The sequence below is a fragment of the Ornithorhynchus anatinus genome, chromosome 19 (assembly GCF_004115215.2).
Source record: "Ornithorhynchus anatinus isolate Pmale09 chromosome 19, mOrnAna1.pri.v4, whole genome shotgun sequence".
Lineage (NCBI taxonomy): Eukaryota > Metazoa > Chordata > Mammalia > Monotremata > Ornithorhynchidae > Ornithorhynchus > Ornithorhynchus anatinus.
The window spans coordinates 1,164,011-1,180,414 of NC_041746.1; the positions used below are offsets into that span (position 1 = coordinate 1,164,011).

Here is a 16,404-nt window from a genome sequence, read left to right on the forward strand (position 1 = left end):
AATTTGGCAGAAACCCACCTCCACCCCCGCGCCCTCTCCCGCGCCCACCACTCCGTTCAAAATGTGGGGGTTTCGAAAAGTCCCGGCTTTGGATTCCCAGGACACATCTCGACATCTGTCGCTACGGGAGTCGGACGACAAACCAGCTTTATTGAAGCATCCAGCCCCAAATCAGTCATCCTTATTTGTGTTTTTCCGCTTGCTTTCTGTTTGCCGTTTTTTGGCCCTTCTTTTTCTTCTTCTTCTTCCCAGGAATTGCTTTTTCCCCAGAAAACGCGTGCTCCGAATGTCCCGTTTCTTTCAGAGAACTAAATCTCTGCTTTGACGCGGCGAAGGCCTTCCGGTTTGGGTTTGGACTTGCTCTCGTTTTCTCTTTACTGACCGAACGCATGACTCTGAGTTTTCGGCCCATCAATTCAGAATTGTTTAGTTTCAGGGCAAGCTGCACAGCGTCTGTATTCTGTCGAGATAATCAATGAGTCTGCATTTACAAAACATTTCTCACGGACAACAGACAATAACTTAGCACTTTGACTATTTTGTTCTAGAGCATATGATATGATGCGGTCCCCTAAATTATTGTATTCTAGAAATGCGCTTCGGAACATTTAGAAGTCGTCTTTCCCGAATACGAGGAGGAGGCTGAAATTCTAGAGGTCGATCGTATTTATTGAGTGCTGTGTGCAGAGCACTGTAATAATAATAATAATAATGATGATGGTCTTTATTAAGCCCTTACTACATGCCAAGCATTAAGCGCTTGGGACAGTACACTTTGGTAAGAGGTAAATACCATAATTATTTACAATATAAAAGAGTTGGTAGACACGTTCCCCGCCCACAGGGGGCTTAACAGTTTAGAGGAGAGTTGTGCCTTTTTCTTTTCTATTTAAAAATAATAACAACAATAAAATTTCAAAGCAGGACAGCGGGGGAAAACAAGATGGCGTGGGCCTTCCGTACCGCAAACAACACGTAGCCGAACCCCTTGCCCGCGCCGGTGACTCCGTCTCGCACGATCCGCACTGCTACTACCTGGCCGCAGTCGGAGAAGTGTTCTTGGACCGAAGCTTCTTCGATTTCTAGAGGTGAGTTCGACAAAATGAAAAGGAGTCCCCCTAAAGGCCCCAAGGCCCTAGAGTTATCTGAGGACGCCGGTCGATCGATGGCGTTTCTTCAATCCACCAGTCAGCGGTAATGACTGAGGACGTCCCGGGGGTACAGCATTCCGCTAAGCGCTTGGTACCGTTCGATCCCGTAGCGTTGATAGAGTCCCCCATCCCTGCCCACAAAGAACTTTCAGTCTAGGGGTAGGTCTGCCCTGTCTAACACCAGCCAAGGGGTTTAGAGAGCATCAAGCTAAAGGGAACCGGTCTTCGACGCCAAAGGAAATCTCCAGCCAAAGCTGACTCGCAGACTTGTTTTTAACGTTCCTAGGCCCCGAAACTACTTTTCTTGAAATACCAGGGGAGGGATCAGATCGGTGGTCTACAGGCCCATCCCTGCCCCCAACCCAAGAAATCTACCGCGGGCAAGTCACTTCACTTCTCTGTGCCTCAGTCACCTCATCTGTAAAATGGGGATTAACTGTGAGCCTCACGTGGGACAACCCGATGACCCCGTATCTCCCCCAGCGCTTCGAACGGCGCTCGGCACATAGTAAGCGCTTAACAAATACCAACATTATTATTAAATCTACTCGTAACCAACAAGCCGGGGGTAACGCGCTTGGTCAGCTAAGAGCGGACTGTACTCTGAATCTACGTTTTGGAGACTCCCAGAAAGCGATCTTTGTGTATCCCCGATAAACAGCACCGAAAACGCCATTTTCCGGGCGGATACTTCAAACCACGCCGTTTCACTTGAAAACTTTAGACCACAGAGGCGAACCTCTTCGTCTCCAACGCGTTAAGAAACTTACTGTAGGCGAGATTCCCCACAAAGACGGATCTCTTGTCCCTCTGCAACAAAAATTAGAGTCAGGAGGTTGAGAAGAGGGGTAGTGAGTCAGAGGTGATCAGAGTTACCCGGTTACTTGATCGGGAACCACCGGACGCGTTCTGTCTTCCGGACGTGGGGAGGAGCAGGGTCAGAGAGCAGAGCTGGGGCCCCTCACCCCTCATCACCTCCACCCCCGACTTCTCTCCCAGAGAAGCATTCTGGGTCGGGGTTAGGGGAGAACTGATCTGCTTTTCCTCTTCCCGGCCGGGAGGAATGATGACAGTTAAGGCTACTCACCGAAGAGGTCTCAGACGCAAGGTCGACTCTGATGCGGAAGCCATCTGAAATCTGTGTGCCGTTTCTACGAAATAGGGGCGAGAGCGGACGCTCAGAAAAGAGGCCAGACTGCCGCTGCCGTGCATTCTTGCCGGTGTCTTGCTGAGGGGTGCGTGTGGGTGTATGCGTGTGGGGGTGACCACACACGATAACGATGATTGTGGTATTCGTTAAGTGCAGTGTACCAGGCGCCGTCCTAAGCGCTGGGGTAGATACAAGCGAATGGGGTTGGATACAGTTCTTGTCCCACGTAGGGCTCCGAGTCGTAATCCCCATGTTACAGAGGAGGGAACTGAGGCTCAGAGAAGTGAAGTGACCTGCCCAAAGTCACACCGCGGACAACTGGCAGAGCCGGGATCAGAACCCAGGTCTTTCTGAGGCCCGGGCCCACGCTCTCGCCACTAGGCCACGCCGCGTCTCTACACAGCTATTAAAATCAGTTTCCACCCAAGATATAGTCTTTTCTCTCCTCAATGAAAAATGACTTGAGAACGTATTTCCCGTGTCAGGCTAAAAAAGATGGGAAAAAAAGTACCTTTTCAGAGCTTTTGCGGCAGAACTTTCTTTCTTAAAAACAACATAAGCGTTGATATTCTTCTGTTCGGGGTGAAACTTCCGTCTGACCGAAAGAGAGAAGGTGGAAAATAAACTCATGAAGCCCAAATGCAGTTTGTCTTCCTGCTCCCCCTAACCTCACATGCTGTACAATCATTCCCTCTAGATCCTTTTTCCAAGCGCTCGGTACAGCGTTCGGCACACCGTAAGGGCTCAGTAAATGCCACTGACTGTATATCTTTCCTGGTGGGGGAAGAGCACCGGGCTCAGGCAGATCTGGGCTCGGTTTGCTCGCGAGCTATACAGTAATAATAATAATATCCGTGGTATTTGTTTAGCGCTGTGTGTCAGGCACTGTACTACAGCGCTGGGGTAGATAAAAGGCAAATGGGGTTGGACACGGTCCCTGTCCCACGTAGGGCTCCCTGCCTTAATCCCCATTTTCCAGATGAGGTCACTGAGGCCCAGAGAAGTGAAGTGACTCGCCCAAGGCCACCCAGCTGACAAGTGGCCGAGTCGGGATTAGAACCCGGGGCCTTCTGACTCCCGGGCCCGATCTGCTAAGCCACGGCTGCTGCTCCCTAAACTGTCTGGGCAGGACCGGTTCTAGAACCCTAAAAAATAGCACCCCTGAGGTCAAACACAGCCTAAGGTCAACGGCCCCGGACGTGTAAAAGTCGCCAAATTTTCTAGACAGAGGACCTCGGAACACAGAACACGTTGAGGCCCGACTTTTTTTTGTCTCCACCCCGATAGGAGGCACGCAGGAGAAGCAGATCTTACTTGATCGCCGCTAGCTTTTTGGTGGAAATGCCCTCTGCCGGAATCTTTTAGGGAGAAACGGAGAAAGGACTTGAGGTTAAAAGTGCAGACGAGTCTTATTTTCCAAGCGAGAGTTTACAGAAGAAATAACGGTCAACGATAGTAAAAATCTATCACTGAGCCTATTTGAATGTTTCAACAAGTTTGTTAAACACACAGGTGCTTTTTCAAAGGGGCTTATCCAAATACCTTTTCGGCTTTCCTGTGGCCGACCACTTATTTTTGGTACCGTGGGTGACAGAACTGGAAAAATGGAAGCCCATGGCACCCAGGGCCTAGAAGTCTGAATGTCCTCAATCAAACCGTCGATGGGATTTGAGCACTTTCATTCATTCAATAGTATTTACTGAGCGCTTATTATGTGCAGAGCACTGGACTAAGCGCTTGGAATGAACAAGTCGGCAACGGATAGAGACGGTCCCTGCCGTTTGACGGGCTCCCGGTCTAATCGGGGGAGACGGACGGACGAGAACGATGGCGATAAATAGAGTCGAGGGGAAGAACGTCTCGTAAAAACAATGGCGACTAAATAGAATCGAGGCGATGTACTTGCTACGTGAAGAGTACTGTACTGAGCACTTGGGAGAGTACGGCAGAATGAGCGGATACGCTCCCAGCCCGTAACGAGCCGACAGTCTGGAGGGAAAGGCGGGAATTAATACGAGACCAAACGCTCTGCCCACAACTGGGGTCCATTTCACAAGGGGGGTGGTTTTCCCGCTTCCTTTTCCCTCCCTTCTAATTGGGAAGCTCAGGGTAGAACTGCCCAAAGGCAGACAGGAGGGAGAGGCCAATAGTAGGAAAGATACAAACGTGGAAGTCGGCTCCCACATGATAGTTGATGCATAACAAGTGCTTAAATACCCCAAGGGCGTAGCACAGGGCTCCGCTGCCACGGCTCATATTTCTAGCCGTAAAAAGTGGGGTCCCCTCGGGACCACCCAACGTCAAAGGGGGAACCCCTGCCCGATGTTAGAGACAAAAAGAAGCCAACCTACCACGGAGCGGAAGCGAACGGATTCTATGGGTCCGTACTCCTTAAAAATCGACTTGAGTTTCTAAACGAACGAGACCAGAAACGAGTTCACTTTGGTTTTACCGAATCCCCTGCTGTTGGCTCGGAGGCTTAGTCACTTTTCTTTTCATTCATTCGTTCAATAGTATTTACTGAGCGCTTACTATGCGCAGAGCACTGTACTAAGCGCTTGGAATGGACAAATCGGCCACAGATAGAGACAGTCCCTGCCCACCGATGAGCTTACAGTGTAATCGACGGGCTTAGAGTCTTTTCCGCAGATCCTTACAGTTGTCCGTTTTCCCAGCGGAGTTGGGGAGGAGGTAACTAGGGGCCCTTCCCGATGTTTCGGTCTCGATGGGCCAACGTCGGGATGAAAGAAGTGTTTTTTCTGCGGACTGTAAATGGGGGCTCTCCCTCCCTCCCTCACCCCGCAACCTCCCGCCCCTTCCCTCTCTGCCGAGCTCCAGCAAAGGCTCGTCCCCCCGCGTCCTGACACCCCCCATCCACCCACCTTCTTATTACAGGTGACGGGTAAGTTCCCCACGAACACCGTCCGCTCGTTCTTTAACCGCTCCGCTTCCGGGCTGCCTTCGTGCGGCTTCCTCGGCTTCGCCCCGGCAGAACGCGCGGGGGCTTTGCCGCCCGGACCCCTGGCTTCCCCTTTCCGCTTCTCCGTAGCCTGGGTTTCTCTTTCTTCCTCCTCTTCGTCAGCACAGGTCAGGGCACTCTCCCTGAGTCGGAAAGACAGAACGGCTACGGTTCGATTCATCCCAGTCGTATTCACCGAGCGCTCACCACGTGCGGGGCGCCGTACTAAGCGCTGGGGAGAGTAGAGCACGAGGGTAAGCGGACACGTTCCCCTCCCGCGGCGAGCTTACGGTCTACGGTTCTCTGAAGCATCCTTGCTTCTCCAGAGACAGGCATTTTGCACTTTTTTAAATCCGTGCACGCGGTCATCTACCTTTTCGTCCTATCAAAACCGTAACGCTCCCTGCTCTGGTCCCATTCTTCCTCCCGCTTTAGTTATCTCCGATTCATTTTTGGCCTCCCCCGGCATTAGACTTTAAGCTCCTCGAGGAGAGGATTTGGGTCTCGCCACTGGCGCGTTCTCCCAGGCGACCGGCCCAGTGCCGAGGGCTCAGAAGGCACTGAAACACGTAATTGTTGGCTGGATTAATTTTCTTCAAACCTTCACGGGGCCAAAGAGGAGATTCTTCCCGACACCGGTGATCTTAACCACCGTGGCATCCGTTAAGCGCTTACTACGCGCCAGGCACCGAACCAGGCGTGGGGGGAGATACGGCCTAAATCGGGACGGAAACAGTCTCTCGTCCCACAGGAGGCTCACGGTCTCAGTCCCTGTTTTCGCAGATGAAGAAACTGAGGCACGGAGAGGTGACGTGGCTTGCCCAAGGCCACAGAGCAGACGAGGGCCAGAAGGCAGGTCCTGGGGACCCCCAGCCCACGCTCCATCCCCTAGGCCCCGCCGCTTCTCGCTTCTGAAAGCAAAAGAGACCTCGCCTACCGGTCTGCCAACTTCTGATCTGCAAGGGAAGGCTGCTGCCGCCGCTTCTTCTTCGCTCTTTTCCCAGGGGGTCTCGGCTCCCCGGCGGAGCCCGTCGGGGTTTCGGACTCTTCTTCCTCTTTCCTTTTCCGTCTCCTCGTGGCCTCCTTTCGAGAGGGCCGAAAGCCCGGATTCAATCCCCCCCACTTTCTCCCGGGGACCCGCTCCTTTCCCTTCCACCTCCGGGAACGATCCCCTCCCTCCCGCCACCCCATCCATTCATCCAATCGTCTTTACTGAGCGCTTTCTGCGTGCGGAGCACTGTGCTGAGCGCTTGGGAAAGAACGATCCGGCAGTAAACGGTGACGATCCCCGCCCACCATGAGCTCACTGTCTGGGGGGGGGGGAGGGATAAGTGTGTGTTTGGGAGGGAGTTCGGGTGGTGTGTGTTGTGGGTGTGTACGTGCGGGGTGTTTGTGTGTTGTATATGCGTGTAGGGGGGTATATATTTTGTGTTTGTGTGGGGGGGTTGTGTGTGTAATGTATATGTGTGTGTTGTGTGTATGGCGTGCGTATGTGTGGATGCATGTGTGGTGTGTATTAATGGTGGCATTTGTTCAATGCTTACAATGTGCAAAACACTGTTCTAAGCGCTGGGGGGGGGGGGATACGAAGCGATCAGGGTGTCCCACGTGGGGCTCACAGTCTTCATCCCCATTTTCCAGATGAGGCAACTGAGGTCCAGAAAAGTGAAGTGACTGGCCCCAAGTCCCACAGCCGACAAGTGGTGGAGTGGGGATTAGAACCCGTGACCTCTGACTCCCAGGCCCGGGCTCTTTCCACTGAGCCATGTGTAGTGTGTGTGTGTGTATATATGTATGAGAGAAGCAGTGTGGCTCAGTGGCAAGAGCCCGGGTTTAGGAGTCAGAGGTCGTGGGTTCTAATCCCGCCTCCACCACCTAGCAGGTGTGTGACTGTGGGCAAGTCACTTCTCTTCTCGGTGCCTCAGTTCCCTCATCTGCAAAAGGGGGATGAAGACTGTGAGCCTCATGGGGGACAAACTGATGACCCCGTATCTCCCCCAGCGCTTAGAACGGTGCCGGGCACATAGTAAGCGCTTAACAAATACCAACATTATTATTATTATTATTGTTATGTGTGTGTGTGTCTCCCCGTCGAGCAGCATGTGGTAGGTTTGCCTTGGATGCTTGGGAGAAGCAGTGTGGCTCAATGGCAAGAGCCTGGGCTTTGGAGTCAGAGGTCATGGGTTCGAATCCCGCTCCCCCACTTGGCAACTGGGTGACCGTGGGCAAGTCACTTCACTTCTCTGGGCCTCAGTGACCTCATCTGTCAAATGGGGATGAAACCTAGGAGCCCCACGTGGGACCACCTGATTCCCCTGCATCTCCTCCAGTGCTTAGCACAGTGCTCTGCACGCAGTAAGCGCTTAACAAATACCCACATTATTATTATTGTCCGGGCCTCAGTTCCCTCATCTGGACAATGGGGATGAAGCCTGTGAGCCCCACGGGGGACCACCTGATGACCTTCTATCTCCCCAGCGCTTAGAACAGTGCTCTGCACATAGTAAGCGCTTAACAAGTGCCATCATTCCTTCAGCCGTGTGACTGTGGGCCAGTCACTTCACTGAACCTCAGTTTCCTCCTCTGTCAAATGGGGATGAAGCCTGGGAGCCCCACGGGGGACCACCTCATTGCCCTGCATCTCCCCCAGCGCTCAGCACGGTGCTCTGCACCTAGTAAGCGCTTAACAAATACCAACATGATTATTATTATTCTCCAGGCCTCAGCCCCCTCCTCTGTCAAATGGGGATGAACCGTGAGCCTCACGGGGGACCGCCTGATGACCCTGCATCTCCCCCAGCGCTTAGCACGGTGCTCTGCACCTAGTAAGCGCTTAACAAAGGCCAACATATTACATTAAAATAGGGATGAAGCCTGGGAGCCCCACGGGGGACCGCCTGATGACCCTGCATCTCCCCCAGCGCTTAGCACAGGAAGCAGCGTGGCTCAGTGGAAAGAGCCCGGGCTTTGGAGTCGGAGGTCATGGGTTCGAATCCCGGCTCTACCGCGTGTCAGCTGTGTGACAGGGGGCAAGTCCCTTCACTTCTCGGTGCCTCAGTTCCCTCATCTGTAAAATGGGGATGAAGAGCGTGAGCCCCACGTGGGACCACCTAATAATAATAATAATAATGTTGGTATTTGTTAAGCGCTTACTATGTGCCGAGCACCGTTCTAAGCGCTGGGGGAGACCCAGGGGAATCAGGTCGTCCCACGTGGGGCTCACAGTCTTCATCCCATTTGACAGAGGAGGGAACTGAGGCCCAGAGAAGTTAAGTGACTCGCCCACAGTCACACAGCCGACAAGTGGCAGAGCTGGGATTCGAACTCATGAGCCCTGACTCCAAAGCCCGTGCTCTTTCCACTGCGCCATCTGATTCCCCTATGTCCACCTCAGCGCTTAGAACAGTGCTCGGCACCGAGGAAGCGCTTAACAAATCCCAACATGATTATTATTATCATCATCCTCGGTGCCTCAGTTCCCTCCTCTGTAAAATGGGGATGAAGAGCGTGAGCCCCACGTGGGACCACCTGATTCCCCTGGGTCTCCCCCAGCGCTTAGAACGGCGCCCGGCACAGAGGAAGCGCTTAACGAATCCCAACATGATTATTAGCACAGCGCTCTGCACAGAGTAAGCGCTTGCTTAACAAACACCCCCATTATGATTATGGGGTCCTCACCGCGGGCGCGGGCCGGTAAAGGGCTTGGGTCTGGAGCAGCGTGGGGGCGAAGAGGGAGGCCAAGGCGAAGGCCCCGGCGCTGCCCCGGCTCCCGGAGGCCCCCGGCAGGCTGCCCGCCACCTGCCCGATCCGGTATTCTCCGGTGGCCGAGGGCCTTCGCTCCTGCTGCTCCTCCTCCGTGCGCTCGTCCGCCATGCCGCCTTCTCTCCCTCCCCGCCCCCGGCCGGGCCGCACTTCCGGGTCCCCCTCCCTCCGCCAATCAGAGGCCAGAACGCGGAGGACCCGCCCCCCCTCCCCGCCAATCCAAGCCGCGCGCGGCGCCGAGGCCACGCCCCCTCCGACCCGCCAATCCAAGCCGCGCGCGGCGCCGAGGCCACGCCCCCTCCGCCCCGCCAATCCAAGCCGCGCGCGGCCCGGTGACCACGCCCCCCCTCCGCGCCGCCCATCAAAGCCGCGCGCGGCGCCCAGACCACGCCCCCTCCGCTTCCCCCCCCCCCCATCGATAAGGCGCGCTGAGTGGGGGCCACGCCCCCTCCTCCCCGGCCGGGGCAGCCGCCAATCAAAGGCACGTGCGGCGCAGGCCCCGCCCCCCCCTCCGCGCCGCCAATCCAAGCCGCGCGCTGCGCGGAGACCCCGCCCCCTCTCCGGCCGGGACAGCCAATCAAAGGCACGAGCGGCGCAGGCCCCGCCCCTCCGGGGGAGCCGCCAATCAGAGGCAAGGGCGCGGGCCGGAGACCACGCCCCCTCCCCATCTCCTCCTCCCCCTCCAGAGGAGGAGGAGGCCCGGCGTGGGGTAACCAACGCTTATGGCAGTGCTATGTGCTAAGCACCTGATAATGATGGTATCTGTTAAGCGCTTCCTATGTGCCAAGCACCGTTCTAAGCGCTGGGGAGGATACAAGGTGATCGGGCTGGCCCACGTGGGGCTCCCGGTCTTCATCCCCATTTTCCAGATGAGGAAACAGACACAGAGAAGTGAAGTCGTGTGGCTCCGTGGAAAGGGCCCGGGCTTGGGCGTCCGAGGTCATGGGTTCGAATCCCGGCTCGGCCACCTGTCAGCCGGGTGACTTTGGGCAAGTCGCTTCACTTCCCGGTGCCTCGGTTCCCTCATCTGGAAAAGGGGGATGAAGACCGTGAGCCCCACGCGGGACGACCTGATTCCCCCGTGTCTACCCCAGCGCTTAGAACGGTGCTCGGCACGTAGTAAGCGCTTAACAAATACCAACATTATAAAGTGACTTGTACAAAGTCACCCAGCTGACAAGCGGCAGAGACCGGATTAGAACCCGTGTCCTCTGACTCCCCAGCCCGGGCTCTTGCCACTGAGCCACGCTGCTTCTCCAGATGCTTGAGACTGAGAGGATCTGGATTCCAATCCCGGCTCCGCCGCTTGCCTGCTGTGTGACCTTGGGCAAGTCGCTTCACTGGGCCTCAGTTCCCTCATCTGTAAAATGGGGATCGAGCGCCCTTCGTGGGACATTTATCCAACCTGCTTTGCTTGTATTCCACCCCCACCCCCCACCAGCGTTTAGTACAGTGCTTGGCACCTAGTAAGCGCTTAAATACCGCAATCATTATTACCCTCTCCAGGAGGCCTCCCTGAATAACGTTTCTTCGGCCCAGGGCACCTCCACCAGCCACCCACCTGACAAGCAGCGTGGCTCGGGGGAAAGAGCCCGGGCTGGGGAGTCAGAGGTCATGGGTTCGAATCCCAGCTCTGCCACTTGTCAGCCGGGTGACCGTGGGTGAGTCACTTCACCTCTCCGGGCCTCAGTTCCCTCATCTGTAAAACGGGGATTAACTGTGAGCCTCGCGTGGGACCACCCGATGACCCCGTATCTCCCCCGGCGCTTAGAACGGTGCTCTGCACGTAGTAAGCGCTTAACAAATAAATACCAACATAATTAAAATGGAGATTAAGACTGTGAGCCCAAGGGGGACCATCTGTTCACCTTGTATCCGTCCCAGCGCTTACAACATAGTAAGCGCTCAATAAAACTATTGAATGAACCAACAGTGCTTTGCACATAGTAAGCGTGGGAGCCCCTCACTGGGCAGGGATTGTCTCTATCTGCCGCCCAACTGTACATTCCAAGGGCTCGGTGCTCCGCACGTAGTAAGCGCTCAATAAATACCACTGAGTGAATGAAGAAATGCCATCATCATCATGATTACTTCGGGAACGCTCTCTGATTTTGAAAGCACTTACCCACAGGCGCAGCTTCCAATTCTGTCTTTCGTCCTGCGTGTCAACTCTCCCCCCCCGCGTGTGGCTTTCGATCCTTGAGGGTTGGTCTCCCGGGAGCGTAGCGTGGCGCTCGGCACGGAGGCGGCTTCCGGTAACTACTCCTGAGTGAACGAGGTACCGGGGAAGGAAGGCGGCCAGATCGGGGAATGAGGAATTCCCCGAGAGAAGCAGCGTGGCTCAGTGGAAAGAGCACGGGCTTTGGAGTCGGAGGTCATGGGTTCGAATCCCGGCTCGGCCACCTGTCAGCTGTGTGACTTTGGGCAAGTCACTTCACTTCTCGGTGCCTCAGTTCCCTCATCTGTAAAATGGGGATTAAGACTGTGAGCCCCACGTGGGACAATCTGATTCCCCTGTGTCAACCCCAGCGCTTAGAACAGTGCTCGGCACAAAGTGAGCGCTTAACAAATACCAACATTATTATTATTATTATTATTATTAATTTGCGGTGCAGGGTAACCGTGCGGAAAAACGAAAAGCCCCCGAGGCCTCCGCGAAGCACCGCGGGGGAAGAGTTGGGGACCGTTGGCCGTCAGAAAGGACGGTAAACGTTCCCATCGGAGCCTGGCTTCAGGCAGGTCGCACTCGAGCTGATGAGCTAGTTTAGGAGTGGCCGGATTAAATGATAAACAATAAACCGCAAGACGGGGAGTCTCCGGCCACCGAGCTCCTCCCCTGAAGCCTCGGCTTGCAGTTCCCCCCCCTCCCCCCCGCCTCCTACAGGGGCCACTAAGCAGCGGCGCGGCGGAAAGAGCCCGGGCTCGGGAGTCAGAGGTCATGGGTTCGAATCCCGGCTCCGCCGCTTGTCAGCAGCGGGGTGACCGTGGGCAAGTCGCTTCGCTTCTCTGGGCCTCAGTTCCCTCGTCCGGAAAACGGCGGTTAAGGCCGTGAGCCTCACGTGGGGCGACCCGCGTCCCCTCTATCCACCCCGGCGCTTAGAACGGTGCTCTGCACATAGTGAGCGCCTAACGAATGCCCACATTATTATTATTGATGGATAATTCCAATCCCCCCAGGCGCCACAAGCCCTGGGGTTTCCCGCTCCGGCTCCAGGAGACCGGGGGAGAGGAGCCCGTCGGCGGAAGCCCTTCCGAAACCCTCCGACTGAGGAGAGCCGCAGGGAGCGAGGGGCGGGAGCGGAGACCTCCACCCACCCACATTTTAAAGCAGAATCGGGGCCATCGGTACAGTCGAACCATCAGAAACGTGACGGACCGAGGTCCTTCCTTCTCTAGGCCGGGGCCCTTCCTAAAGCAGCGTGGCTCAGTGGAAAGGGCCCGGGCTTCGGAGTCAGAGGGCATGGGTTCAACTCCCGGCTCTGCCACTCGTCAGCTGTGTGACTGCGGGCGAGTTGCTTCGCTTCTCTGGGCCTCAGTTCCCTCATCTGTAAAACGGGGATAAAGACTGTGTGAGCCCCACGTGGGACAACCCGATTCCCCCGTATCTCCCCCAGCGCTTAGAACAGTGCTCGGCACCTAGTAAGCGCGTAACGAATACGAACATTATTAAAGCAGCGGGTCTCCCTCTCTCCCTCTCATTTACACACACAGAGATAGAGAGACGGAGGGAGTGAAGGAGTCGCAGAGAGCTTCCCGAATCCGGTCCCTCTCGCATCTCCGCAACGACGAATTCCACCCCGCTGTCCCCGGACACGTTTTAAGTCTCGTCGGGCGACCCCGAGCGGAGCCCCCGTCCCGTCCCGCCCTCCCCAAGTGACCACCGAAATCAGGTAAAACCTTTAGAGGCACGATCAGGGATTCACAAACTATGGCATTTTATTTCAGAGCCTTTACTTACATTTGTACAATATATTACAGAATTCTCCATTGCCTGCAGAACCCAATATACACTTTTACAGCTTTTCTATAAGCTTCTCCTTCCGCGTCGGTCTGCTGACGGATCTTTACGGTCAGTCCCGTACGAATCCGAATGCTTGGAAACCGTTTTCAACGAAATCAGATCACCGTAGGGCACACGCCACCGAGACCCCGAAGGCTTTTCTCGGAAAAGTTGAACGCAGAGGATTCCGACAGGTCGGCGTCTACGAACGGGACGCCTTTAAAATCCTCACGGGTGGAATTGCCAGAAAAACAAAAACCGAACATGCCAGCCCCCGTCCAGAAGAATTACACAGAACTACACTCCCAACAGTAAAACAGTCTGTACAATAAAGTACGGTGTATTAACAGTGCCAGGTATTAAATAGCTCGGATGAACGCGACCGCGATATACAAATGCCTCACGCGGGGGTCGGGCGCGACACCGGCGCCGGGACGGAACAGGTCTCGAGATCGCACGGCGGAGGGTCGCTCGGCGTGGGCCCGGCTTCGCGCTCGGCCGGGTTCCGGACGAGGCGCCTCCGTGACCGGGTCCCCCCCGTCCTGAGCCCCGTCCCCGCCCCGTCCCCGTCCCGAGCCGGTCCACGGGGCGCGGCCGGCGGCCGGGGACCGCCCATCCAACCCATCCTCCCCGCCCCGCCGGCTCGCCCTGCCCCGGGGCCCCCTCGGCCGGAGCTCCGCTTACGAACCCGGGCAGAACCGACGACGACGACGACGACGACATCCCTTTCGGGGGAAGGGTCGGGGGAGGAGGGGGTGGGGCGGGGTGGGGGTGGGGGGGAAAGAAACATGTACAAGAAAACACAAAAATAGAACTGTTATAATTCATTATGAATAAATATACACTTTCAGCGGGCTAGGTACAATCTTTACACGTAGCTTCTTTAAGATTTAATACAGTCGGTCAGCCACTTTCCCCACGCAAACCGTTGTAGATATCAAAATTTAAAAAAAAAAAAAAAAATACCGATTCCTAGAAAAATGGCAAAGTACAGTAGTTCCGTTCCGACGGCGGGGACGCCGAGACCGGCCGCCGAACCGTTTAAGCCTAAACCCCCGGCTGCGAAACGACGCGTCCGTCTTCGTTTTAGAGAGGATCTCCGTATTCGGTTTCCGGGACCGAGGGCAGACGTCCCCCGTTCGACAGCGGGTCCCCCGTTTACCGCCCGGGCTCGACCGCGACGACCGAGGGCCGCCACGAAGCGACCCGCGGTTTGAAAAAAGCCATTCGCTCGTACGAACGGAGATGGGTTCGCATCTTTCATAAATAAATGGAAAAATATCAAACGTTCCGGCCTCGACAAGACCCCGGCGGGGAGGGGGAGGGGCGGGGACCCGCGGACGGACGGCCGTCGCCCCCTCCCCGCCTCCCCCGGCCCCGACCCTCCGCGTCTCCCCCGGCCCGGTCTCGCCTCCGAGGGGCGTCCGGCTCGCCGGACTTACGATTCCCAGACAAGTTGGAAACAATTATTGCTTGAGGAAAAGCAGTTCTTGTACTTTTTCTTCGTGAAAGTGCACTTGAGTGCAGAGTCAGCTCATCGAGAAACAGTCTTTTAAATAGAAAATAGTGCTCGTCTGATTTTGTGTGCCACTGTGCGGTATAAAAAACGACAACGACAAAACGACAACGAAAAAACCCCAAAAGACGTGGCCCTCAGCAGCCCGGAAGTGCAAAGTGCGTCGGCGGGTCCCGCTGTCACCTGCACTCGACCGACACCCCGTTCTGCGGGGCCGTGGCCATCGAGGGCTCCGCCAGAGTCAGCATCACGGCCGCCGTGATGGAACTGGACGAGGGGGAGGAGGAGGAGGAGGAGGAGGAGGAGGAGGAGGAGGAGGAAGAGGAGGAAGAGGAGGAGGAGGACGAGGACGAGGACGTGGTAGCAGCACCTGAAGGGAGTGCACAGAGACACGGAGCAGTTGAGGGGGGAGACCCCGGGGTCCAGCGTCTCCCCCGAAAAGGAGCCCTGAGGCGGAGGGGCTGGGTTCCCACGTCCTACACTCCGGTAGAACGGCGGGGGCGGGGCGGGGGGGCGCCGGGGGGGGGGGGTCGGGGCCGGCCGATCGGGAAGGGCGGGCCGGGGGGACTCTCCCCCGGCCCCCGCGGGCTAGCCACGCGGCCCCGGGCGCCCGGGCGTGACCTCGCCAGAATGTCTAAGTCCGGTAAAATCCTCTTGAGTCCGGCCTCCGGGCGGCCGGAGGCCTCAGCCGCGCGGACTCCTCGGGGCCGTCCGGCACGGTCGGACGGCGCTGGACGTTCCCGCGGCCGGGTCCTGCCCGCGGGAGCCCCCCCGGCGCCGGGAGCCGCGGGCGACGACGCGAAGCCGGCGGGCGCCGGGCGGCTCGGAGCTGCGGCCGGGAGCCGGGGGCGGCCGAGGGCGGGGGACCGGCCGTCCGTCCGTCCGGGACTCCGCCGCGTCCCCCCTCGCTCCCCGAGAACCCGTCCCGCCCTCGGACCCACCCCGGCCGGGGGCCCCCGCCGGGCCCGGAGCCCGGCTCCCCGGCCGGCGGCCCCGCCTCTTCTCGGGACCCGGCGGGGCGGGAGCGCGGGCCCCTCGGGGCCGGCCGCGCGACGGGGCTCGGCCGAGGCCCCCCGGGAGGACCGGGCCGCGCGACGGGGGGCGCGGGGGAGGACCCCCGAGGGCCGGGGCCCTCTCCCTCGGCGGCCCCCCGGCAGACGCCGCCGATCCCGCTTCTCGATTAAGGCCCGGGCTCGGGGCCCGGATTCCCCTCCCACGGCTTCTCTGAGGGCAAGAGTGGCTCGGCGGCCCTGGGGCGAACCCAAGACGGGAAGGAACCTCGGCCCTGGTTCTGGGCCCGTTAGAGACAGAGGCGCGGGCACTTACTTTCTCGCTCCTTTTTCTTTAAGCGCTTTCTTCGCCGATCGATGGAAGCCACCTCCGATTTCAAGGACAGGTAATGCTTCCGGATCTCCTGCAGTTTCTCCTGCAGGATGGCTATGCGCTCGGCGCTGGACATGTTCTCCAGGTCGGCTGGGGGAACGGAAACACAACGCGCCTAGCAAACCTTTCTTCTTAACCCCCGGCCGGTGGGTCCCGGCGAGCGCGGGGCCGTCGGCGGCCGGCCGCGGAGGAGGCCGACGCCCCGACCGGCGGCCGGCGGGGGTCTTCTGCCCGGCAAACCCTCGGACCGGGATCTCGACCCGTGGCGCTGCCGGAGCGCAGGGCGCCGGCCGACGGGACCGGGGGACGCGGCTTAACGCTGGCATTTCTCTAACGACTGCCGGACCCTCGGCTCCCTGGGGACAGGGAAGCCTCGTAGCCTGGCGGGGAGGGGCCCGGGCCGGGAGTCGGGGGGACCCGGCTCCTCGCTCCGGCCCCGCCACCCGTCTGCCGCGGCTCCTTCCTTCGCTTCCCTGTACCTCC

General features: G+C 57.7%; 2 protein-coding genes across 7 annotated transcripts in view; both read right to left on the reverse strand.

Annotated features, from left to right (window-relative positions):
- Positions 1-122: 122 nt before the first annotated feature.
- RBM34 (RNA binding motif protein 34) lies at positions 123-9,146 on the reverse strand. 2 transcript variants are annotated; one of them, XM_001512094.4, is made up of 10 exons: positions 8,939-9,146; positions 6,198-6,343; positions 5,184-5,403; positions 4,653-4,712; positions 3,616-3,659; positions 2,813-2,896; positions 2,239-2,302; positions 1,922-1,961; positions 964-1,082; positions 123-460 (listed from the first exon to the last, which is right to left on the reverse strand). In XM_001512094.4, exons 1-10 carry the CDS (start codon positions 9,131-9,133, stop codon positions 182-184), a joined length of 1,251 nt encoding a protein of 416 aa, XP_001512144.2. In that variant the 5' UTR covers positions 9,134-9,146; the 3' UTR covers positions 123-181. The 2 variants fall into 2 exon arrangements, with proteins under 2 accessions (XP_001512144.2, XP_007668505.1); XM_007670315.2 differs by lacking the exon at positions 4,653-4,712.
- A 3,787-nt stretch (positions 9,147-12,933) lies between these two features.
- Positions 12,934-16,404, reverse strand: part of ARID4B (AT-rich interaction domain 4B) — a 93,170-nt gene continuing 89,699 nt past the window's right edge. For 3 of the 5 annotated variants that reach the window (XM_029047108.2, XM_029047110.2, XM_029047107.2), the window contains 2 exons: positions 15,865-16,011; positions 12,934-13,747 (listed from right to left, as the gene is read on the reverse strand). In XM_029047108.2, coding sequence (XP_028902941.1) covers positions 13,320-13,747; positions 15,865-16,011 — 575 coding nt within the window. In that variant the 3' untranslated portion in view covers positions 12,934-13,319. Of the gene's footprint in view, positions 13,748-14,518; positions 14,909-15,864; positions 16,012-16,404 lie in introns of those variants that run through there. The other 2 variants (XM_029047111.2, XM_029047109.2) reach the window with 1 other exon arrangement.

Coding starts and splice junctions, on each gene's coding strand:
- RBM34 (XM_001512094.4), bottom strand. CDS start 9,133: ATGGCGGACGAGCGCACGGAGGAGGAGCAGCAGGAGCGAAGGCCCTCG. Junction 5,404..6,197: donor GATCAGAAGTTGGCAGACCG/GTAGGCGAGGTC, acceptor TTTCCGACTCAG/GGAGAGTGCCCTGACCTGTG. Junction 2,897..3,615: donor AAAAAGCTAGCGGCGATCAA/GTAAGATCTGCT, acceptor TCTTTCGGTCAG/ACGGAAGTTTCACCCCGAAC.